The 9391-nt window shown below is 46.0% G+C and overlaps 1 protein-coding gene across 2 annotated transcripts; it reads right to left on the reverse strand.

The window, feature by feature from the left end:
* Nucleotides 1-360: 360 nt before the first annotated feature.
* LYZL6 (lysozyme like 6) lies at nt 361-8416 on the reverse strand. Of its 2 annotated transcripts, none has more exons than XM_032322021.1 (5): nt 8275-8416; nt 4609-4835; nt 3982-4140; nt 2369-2447; nt 361-703 (listed from the first exon to the last, which is right to left on the reverse strand). In XM_032322021.1, exons 2-5 carry the CDS (start codon nt 4745-4747, stop codon nt 634-636), a joined length of 447 nt encoding a protein of 148 aa, XP_032177912.1. In that variant the 5' UTR covers nt 4748-4835; nt 8275-8416; the 3' UTR covers nt 361-633. The 2 variants fall into 2 exon arrangements, with proteins under 2 accessions (XP_032177912.1, XP_032177910.1); XM_032322019.1 differs by having other exon boundaries at nt 4609-4935.
* Nucleotides 8417-9391: the final 975 nt, after the last annotated feature.

Raw genomic sequence — 9391 nt, forward strand, 5'->3', positions numbered from 1 at the left:
CCCCACACCACTTTCTCCACCTCAATCTATAAGACCCTTAGCTCCACCCATGACCTACTTCTGAACTTTCTCTTTTACTTTTAAAATAGTTGGCTTTGGAGGAATACCTGGGATCCTGATACTCTTTAAAACCAAAAATTGTAGATTTTATTACCCATTTTATTATCCACTGTATTCGTTGTATATATCCACTCACTCATTGTACCCATTATTTGTGTACATCTGTGGGTAGATTATGAACACCTCAGGAACAATAGTTATGATTTATTTTCCTTCTCCTAGTACCTACCCCTCTCCTACTAGATTATGTACTCAAAAATATCTGGAATTAAAAATGAATAAATTAACACATTCTTTGCACAAGGAATGCTTTAATAATCCCCAAAATATAACAATTTCTTCATTGTGGTCCTCTGGGTTTGCAAATGACAGTCAGGAACAAGATGCCTGGGCCCAGATGGGTACAAGGAGGAACCCGGAAAAAAACTATTTATTCCTGGGGCTCTGGTCATTTTTATTTGTAAATGGGAATGAAAGAAAACAACGTGAGGTGGAGACAAGAGGAAGAAGTGAAGAATTCCCGAGTGAGAAGAGGGGCTCTGGAATGACTCCATAGTAGCCTTGCCCCCCGTCTCATCCCAAGAAACATCCTGTCATCCAGTAGGAGAGTGGACGGCCTGCACAGTGCAACCTCCATGCTACCCTGTGGAGAGAAGAAAGATTGGTTCTTGCTTACTACTTAGTAAGCTCCCTCTCCACATACATGGCCCAACTTTTAGTAAGTCTCTCAGGCAGAGCAGTGCTCAGAACCCAACCCCCCTTCATTCCTAGCTTTCTGGTCTGTCCCGCTGTGGCCCCTCTGGTTCTTCTTTTAAGTTTCCCTTATCCCTGGTGTTTGTCCTCTACTCCCATTCAGTATGCTTCCAAATTTTCAAATCCTTACCTCCCTCTGAAGTGGGAGAGCATCATTTTATGGGGCTGAAAGTTACTAAATAAATGAACAGGTAAATAATCAATCAATCAATCAATTAATCTCAGGCACAACCATTGACTCTCCCTCCAGAAAGGGTCAGCCTTAATAGTCATCCGTGTCCTTTCTGCATGGTATTTCTAGAGTAGGCAAGGCATGGGACTCCCTCCATCCTCACAGAGGCCCGGAGAGGCAACCATTTTTATCCTGTACATATCCAGTTTGAAGCTCAGACGAGTGAAGTAACCATCCCAATGTCCACCACTGGTAAGCTGACAGTTTTGGGGGTATCTGCTCAGCTGAGGAGCTACACAACTTTTACAGAAAATGTTGCTGCCACAGGCACTTGAGTGGCTCCACTGGTTCAGCATCTGCCTTTGGCTCAGGTCATGATGTTGGGGTCCTGGGATCGAGTCCTGCAGAGTCCCACATTGGACACCTTGCTTGGCCGGGAGTCTGCTTCTCCCTCCCTCCCTCCCCGTGCATTTGCGCGCTCTCTCTCTCTCAAATAAATAAATAAAATCTTTTTTTAAAAAGAAAATGTTGCTGCCAGTTAGGGAGAAGGGCCTTTCTCCCTAATGATGGTATGACTTAATTGCTCCCAGGCCTCCAGCTGATTGAACTAAGCAGGGGCATTGGTCCAAGCTGAACCAATCAGATTCTTTATCTTGAGCCCTTGAACTGGGACTGAGCTTATTACGCTGTCTCTGTGGCTGCTTAGGACATTAGCCCATCAACTTGGGGCAGCCTTGATCTGTCTTGTGGAAGGTGAAGCAGAGAATGCGGCTCTACAAAGAAAGAAGGGAGGCAAATGCACCAGGAAGTAGAAACTTGCAGGAAAAGCTGGCTGACAGTTTCCAGCTCTGCTTCCACTCTCTTCCTGAGGTCCTCTCCACAGGTTGCACCTGTGTAAGCTCAGTGACACAACTTGTCCCCTCAGGATACCTCTCTCTCAGCTAATTCAAGCTGCTTTGTTACTGCATCCAAAAGAGGATTATTTTTGTTTTATTTAGAAGATTTATTTATTTTTGAGAGAGAGAAAGAACAAGTGGGGAGAGGGGCAGAATTATAGGGAAGGAGAATCCCAAGCAGACTCCCCACTGAGTGGGTAGCCTGTCATAGGGCTCGATCCCATGACACTGAGATCATGACCTGAGCCGAAATCAAGAGTCAGACGCTTAACCAACTGAGCCACCCAGGCTCCCCCTCAGTTTAAATATAACATCTGAGAAAGACCCAAATCCCAGGTCTCGTAAGTCAGAGTCGCAAGCCCTGCCGCTCTTCTACATCTTTCTAGACTATGAAAGGGTCTAGTCCTTGCCTACTATGCCTTTCTCTGTCACCACATCCTTCCTGGGGGCTCTGCCCACTAACTTAGTCCCACAGTGTCCTCCTCACCAGTTCTTCATCCCCCCTGCTCCAGACACAATCTTTTTCGCACAGCTGATGGTTGAGAGAAGATTGGGGCTCAGTAGGTCTGAAAGAGAGAGAGAGAGAGAGAGATTACCCGTGAGAACACAAAGTACAGTCCCAAAGACTGAGGCAGACATGGGCTGTCCTTGTGCTGGCATGGGGCACCCAGGAGCTGAGTATTTCCAGATTAGGCAAGGCATCCCTCCGAGAGCCCCATTCAGACATCCCTATAATAGCAGTCGGGGTGTCAGAGGTGGGGGCAGGAGGGGCAGGATGACTGTTTACCACCATACTTCCCAACCAAGGTAGATGACGGTTCACCCATGTTTGAGGGTTTCAGGGGAAAGGAAATGTCAAAACAGGCAGCACAGAGACCAAGGTAAATTTGCCTGATGAGGGAGGCTCTTCAGGTAGAGAGTCTAGGAATCTTAATCAGACTGTGAAAGAGAGAGAGAAGGTCCAAGTCATGTATGGCCCCTCCTGGAGTGGCTCTGATGAGGGGAGTTTGTACTTGGTCTTTAATCAGACCGTTAGCCAAAGTTAGTACTTGATGGTTAGAGCTGAGCCTTCAGGGCCAGTAACCTGGCATTCAGCACTGGTTCTGTGAGCCTCAGTTGGCTCATCTGTAAGGTGGGCATCAAGATAATTTCCACTGAAACAGCATGGAGATTCCTCAAAAAGTTGAAAATAGAGCTACCCTATGACCCAGTAATTGCACTACTGAGTATTTACCCTAAAGATACAAATGTAGTGATCCAAAGGGACACATGCACCTGAATGTTTATAGCAGCAATGTCCACAGTAGCCAAACTATGGAAAGAACCTAGATTTCCATCAACAGATGAATGGATAGAGAAGATGTGGTATATATACAATGGAATACTATGCAGCCATCAAAAGAAATGAAATCTTGCTATTTGTGACGATGTGGATGGAACTAGAGGGTATTATGTTGAGCGAAATAAGTCAATCAGAAAGAAAATTATCGTGTGATCTCCCTGATATGAGGAAGTTGAGAGGCAACATGTGGGGTTTGGGGTGTAGGAAAGGAATAAATGAAACAAGATGGGAGCAGGAGGGAGACAAACCATAACAGACTCTTAATCTCACAAAACAAACTGAGGGTTGCTGGGGGGAGGTGGGTAGAGAGAGGGTGGTTGGGTTATGGACATTGGAGAAGGTATGTGCTATGGTGAGTGTTGTGAAGTGTGTAAACCTGGCGATTCACAGACCTGTACTCCTGCAGCTAATAATACATTATATGTTAATAAAAAATAAAAAATTAAAAAAAAAGATAATTTCCATTGCATGAAAATCTGGGTGAAATGGGCTCTGCAGGTAAAGTGCAGAGCATATAACACACCCAAGAGAAATGTTGGTGATGCAGAGCTTCTCTGGATCCTGCACATGGAGGAATCCCTAACGGGGTGAGCACTACAGCCACTAGTGAAATCCTCTGCTCAGCAAAGGCATTCCTGGACTAGACTCTTTGGACCATCCCTCTGGGGACATGGCCAGGCTTTGAATGGAAGGAGAAGTCCTGTGAGTAGAGCCTGGTCGTCTCTCTCACCTCTCCCACCCTGGGGCCCTGGCCAGACCTTGACAGTCCTCGTGGCAAATGTTTTCCGAATGACTCCGGTAATCGTTGCACCAGTAATGGCTGTTGATCTGGAAGATTCCATAGTCAAAGCTGCCATCTGCGTTTTCATTTACCTTTGATATGTTGAAGTTGCTTTCCACAAAAGCCAGACACAGCCCTTTGAACAGGGAGAAGAGGGTTCTTAGAGGGTGCCGAGCTGAGGCAGGAGGGAGATAGAGGAGAGAGGGAGATCAGGAAGCAGAAGAAAGGAGCAAGGCCTAAGAGGCTGGATAGGGCAAGTAGGCTAGAAATACCCATTAGCTTCTCCCCTCACCCTTCGTCCGACCCACCTGCCCCTCAGTATAACCACTCATCACCTATCTGTCCACCCATGCTTCCTGCACTTATTGATTACCTACTGTGTGCCAGGAACTGGGCAAAGCCCAGTGAGGGACATCCCCAGCACCCAATATAGTTCCTGGTACATAACAAGTGCTCGGTTAATAATTATGGAACAAATATGGAATGTTGGCAAGGGCTCCTCAGGGATGGAACTTGGCTTTGAAAGATGAATGACAGAGAGAAAGGTGGCCACCTAGGGTGTGACCAGGAGAGGAGAAATGGAAGTTGGTGGGGGGGCACTCACAGTCATTCAGGGAGTAGCCCTCAAACCCATCCAAGTCCTCCTTGCGCAGCACTCTAGCCAAGTCACAGCGATTGATGAGGCTGGCCTGACTGATAGCAATGAGGCAGCTGACCAAGGACATGAGTAGTGTCCCTGTCATCTTCGGAGGGGAGAAGGTACAGTTGAGGGCCCACTGTTCTGAGGATCTCACCGATGTGCTGCTGGTCTTCTCTGAGCCGCTGAGGAATCTGCAGAGGGCAGCCATATGTCCTCGCTCACACACGGCTCCCCACCTGGCTATTTCTCTTTCCTCTTCTTTATTATTGTATACTTGTTTACTATAGAAACCTTTAAATATTTACAAAATAAGAGAGAATAGTATCATGAATCTTCACATCCCCGTTGCCTGGTGTCAACATCGAAAAACCAAGGCTGATCGCCTTTCATCTATAGACCTTCACCCCTTTTAGCTATTCTCACTCATAATGGAAACCCAGCTGTGGGCAGTATTTTGGTACGGAGTGGGGAGTGAGGGTGGCAAAGGAGATTAATTCTGTGTGTGTGGATTTGAGAACATGTTTGCAGAGGAAGGTCTAGGACAGTGGGTGCTGAACTCCCGCCAGCCCTACACCCCCACATACACGACACATGACTTTGCCCAAGGGCATACCCTGCCTTGTGCAATTCCTAGGAAGCTGTTTATGGGTTCTGCACTTTCATTTCCACTCAAAGGTGCATATCATAAAGCAAGTAAAAGTGACCTCGCTGCAGAAATAACCTTCACTTTCACACTGTGTGCTGGGGGAGGAGTAAGGAGCAAGGGCTCTGGATTCGCATTGCCTGCTTTCAAACACAGGGCTGCTGTGTGACCCTGAACAATTTACTTGGGCCTCTCTGGGCCTCCTTTGTAAAATGAGGATACACTAATACCTACTCAATAGACTTGTCACGATGATTAAAGGAAATATGATCTTGGTTTTGCATTTCCCCCAAACAGGAAGCAGGACTTCTGGGGAAAGAGTTGCTTCCTAGGCTGGAGTAGGAAAGGGTATGAGGTAAGTCCAGATTCTCTAGTGCTAGAAAGTAAGGAAGTGCTCAAAATATGGACTGGAGCATGTCAAATGGACAGGAGAGTCAGCTCCAAGGGGCACCCACTGGCCAAATCTGGAACATTATTTTTGGTAACAGCTTTATTGAGATAAAATTCATGATATATAATTCACTGTGTCATACCATCACTTCATTTCAAGGGTACAGTCCAGTAGTTCTCTAGTGTTTGCAGAGCTGTATAACTATCAACTCAGCCAGTTTTAAAACATTTTCATCAACCCAAGAAGAAATCCCATACTTGTTAGCAGTCACTTCCTCGTCCACTTCCCTCCTGCCTCTGGCTACCTTAAATCTACTTTCTATCTCTCTAGATTAGCCTCTTCAGGACATTGCACATAAGTAGAGTCATACACTATATGGCCTTGTGTCTGGCTTCTTTCACTTAACAATGTTTTCAAGATTTATTCACGAAGCAGCAGGTATCAGGATCTCATTATGGTTGAATAATATTCCATTGTATGGATAGACCACAATCTATTTCTATACTTATCATTTTATAAACATTTGGGTTGTTTTTAGTTTGGGGCTATTATGAACGATGGTGCTATGAACATTGACATACAAGTTTTTGTGTGGGCAAATGTTTTCTCTCTTTTTTTTTTAAGATTTTATTTATTTATTTGACAGACAGAAATCACAAGTAGGCAGAGGGAGAGGGGAAGCAGGATCCCTGCTGAGCAGAGAGCTGGATGCAGGGCTCGATCCCAGGACCCTGAGACCATGACCTGTGCCAAAGACGGAGGCTTAACCCACTGAGCCACCCAGGTGCCCCTGGACAAAAGTTTTCATTTCTTTAGGCATATACTTAGGAGCAGAATAGCTGAGTCATACAAATAACTTAAAGTTTAAACTTTGGAGGAACTGGAGGGCCTGGGTGGGTCAGTCAGTTGAGCATCTGACTCTTGATTTTGGCTCAGGTCATGATCTCAGGGTCATGGGATAGAGTCCAGGGTTGGGCTCGGGGCTCAGTCAGGAATCTCCTTGAGATTCTCTCTCTCCCTCCCCTACCCCAATAAATAAATAAATCTTAAACTTTGGAGGAACTGCCAGAAATTTTGGCTGTGCCCTCAGCAGTGTCAGTGTAGGAAGGTTCAAATTTTTCCACATTCTCACCAATATTTTCTCACCAAAGATAACCTAATTGGTGTGAAGTGGTATCACATCCTGGTTTTGATTTGCATTTCCCTGGTGGTTAATGATCTTTCATGCAATCTTTGGCTATTTGTTGATCTTTGGGAAAATATCTAGTATTCAGACCCTTTGCCCATTTTTTAGTTATTTGCCTTTTATTATTGAGTTGTAAAAATTCTTTGCCAGATATGTATTTGCAAATATTTTCTCACATTCTGTGGGCTCCCTTTCACTTTCTTGATGGGGTTCTTTGAAACAAAAGAGTTACATTTTAATGAAGACTGATTTATCTATTTCTTTTCTTTTGTTGCTTGTGCTTTTGGTGTCGTGTGTCCAGAATAATGCACAATGGTTTCTATGGTAGTCTGGGACAATTTGACCATCAAAATAAATGACGGTAACAGATTATAATCTATTGAATGAGATAGGAACCCAAGAGTCCTTAATAGTAATGAATAGACACATAATGGGGATGGGGAGAGCTGACAATAAAAGGGTGAATGATCAATGAGGAGGCAGTCATGAAGTTGGAAAATCACCATTCTTCAACCATCAGAGATTGGTCTGAGCAGGAATCATCAACAGATGTGAAATCTGACATGGTGGGAAGCTTGATGAAGAAATGATATACACAAGCTCTTAGAGGGTCTTCCCCCAGGTCTTCTATTAGTTGCATGGGAAAAAAACAGCAACTATGCAGCAAAGAAACCAGACAGTTTTTGGAACTTGCAATCAAAATTAATAGCACCAATAAAAGACAGAGAAAGATGATGTGCTTCCAGAAGTGATGCCCTAAGAATGACATATGGGGCTTTGGTAGTATACTGGCCAGGGATGCATAAGTTGCATTTAATCCCAAGGAAACATTGGATAAAGCCAAACTGACAGAAAATCTATAAAATAACTGGCCTCTAGTCTTCAAAACTGTCAATGCAGTGAAAGCAAAGAATGGGGCTATTTCTCTCACTAAGTGTGCGTGTGTGTGTATCTTTCCCCTTAAACTAAGTATATGTTCTAAAGGGCAAAGGCCTGCATCCCTCCATCCATGGGCTTCAGAGTCAGGCAACTTCTTCATGGACAACATGGCGACTCTGACGGCCTTGTCACCTCACAGGTGTCTTCTGAAACCCCTCCATACTAGTCTGAGCTTGTGAACACTCTTTTGCTTCTCTCTCGCACCCTAGAGTTGCCAGATTTGGCAAATAAAATGACAGGATGTCCAGTTACATTAGAATTTCAGAAAAACCACAAAGAATTGTTTGGTATAAGTATGTCGCATGCAACCCTTCTCTACCCTGACTCTGAAGGTTCCTTCAGAGACAGGAGTCACGGAGCCTTGGGAAGCAGGGAGCTCTATCTCTGCCCATGAAGCCCCCTCTTGGGGTTTCTGTAGGGGAATGAAGTACTTCTGGCAGGTGCATTCCCACCTCCCCTTCCAAAGCTTACCTGTCTCCTAGTCTTCTCCGACCCCAGGTCCCAGACAGGCCAGGGCTTTCCTCCGGAGTCAGTAGCACAGAGTCTCTTCCACATGAGCTATACCCTAACCCCTCCTAGTTCACAGGTCCCCATGTTCTAAAGAAGGTGAGAGTGCTAGGCCAGCCTGCCTTCTGGAACCCCTGTTCTGTGATGTCATCATTCTCCTGGAAATACTCTGGTCTGAACCATGCAAACTGAAGCCCATTCAAGCTTCCAGCAGAAAGTACAGATGGGTCTGGAAAGACCGTGATAACTGATGAAGACCACTGGTGGGGCAGGGCAGAGAATTCTGGTTTTCTGAGTGTCCACCTCCCTTCCCTTCCATGAACAGTATTGCCTTTGTGGGGAGCTCCTTCCGATGGAGCATTGGAGACTGCCAATCACAGGGCCCCATCTTCCAGGGACAGGGTGTGCCTAGGGCCCCACCATTATATTTTGAATTGAAACTGAGTGGAGCAGCTCAGCTTCCCACGGGAAGCCTTCAGGTGTGCGGCCAGAAACTGACAGTGTGGAATCATGTGGATACGGCCCATCTGAGAGGATAAACCTCCCCGAAGAGGGAGTAGGGTCCAGACAGGATTCCAATCTTAGAGTCCACCCTTTCTGAGACCTAAACACACTCTTGCTCTGTGATTCGTTAAACGTCCCTTCCTGCAGAAATGAGTTTGGCTTGGGTTTCTGTCCCTTGCAGTCAAGAGAGACCTGCCTGGTAGAGAGCATAGGGTTAACCCTCTGGGAAGTGGTGACCAGACAACCTGTCACCTCCCCATGTAGGGGGCGCATCTCAGTGTCATTAGTTACGGGCAAAGTCTGAGAGATACTCCCACCAACTGTAGCAGAAAGGAGGCAAAGGAAAGTTCTGTGACTCTCTACACCTTGAAACAGGATGGCAGGGGCTGAGGGAGAGAAGATGGGAAGAGGGGCGCCTGGGTGGCTCAGTGGGTTAAGCCTCTGCCTTCGGCTCAGGTCATGATCTCAGGGTCCTGGGATCGAGCCCCGCCATCGTGCTCTCTGCTCAGCAGAGAGTCTGCTCCCCTGTCCTCTCTCTCTGCCTGCCTTTCTGCTTACTTGTAATCTCCATCTGTCA

The sequence above is a fragment of the Mustela erminea genome, chromosome 18, assembly GCF_009829155.1.
Source record: "Mustela erminea isolate mMusErm1 chromosome 18, mMusErm1.Pri, whole genome shotgun sequence".
NCBI classification, from domain to species: domain Eukaryota; kingdom Metazoa; phylum Chordata; class Mammalia; order Carnivora; family Mustelidae; genus Mustela; species Mustela erminea.

Coding starts and splice junctions, on each gene's coding strand:
- LYZL6 (XM_032322019.1), bottom strand. CDS start 4,852: ATGGCTGCCCTCTGCAGATTCCTCAGCGGCTCAGAGAAGACCAGCAGC. Junction 4,141..4,608: donor GGGCTACTCCCTGAATGACT/GTGAGTGCCCCC, acceptor CCCTGTTCAAAG/GGCTGTGTCTGGCTTTTGTG. Junction 2,448..3,981: donor TTGCCACGAGGACTGTCAAG/GTCTGGCCAGGG, acceptor TCTCTCTTTCAG/ACCTACTGAGCCCCAATCTT.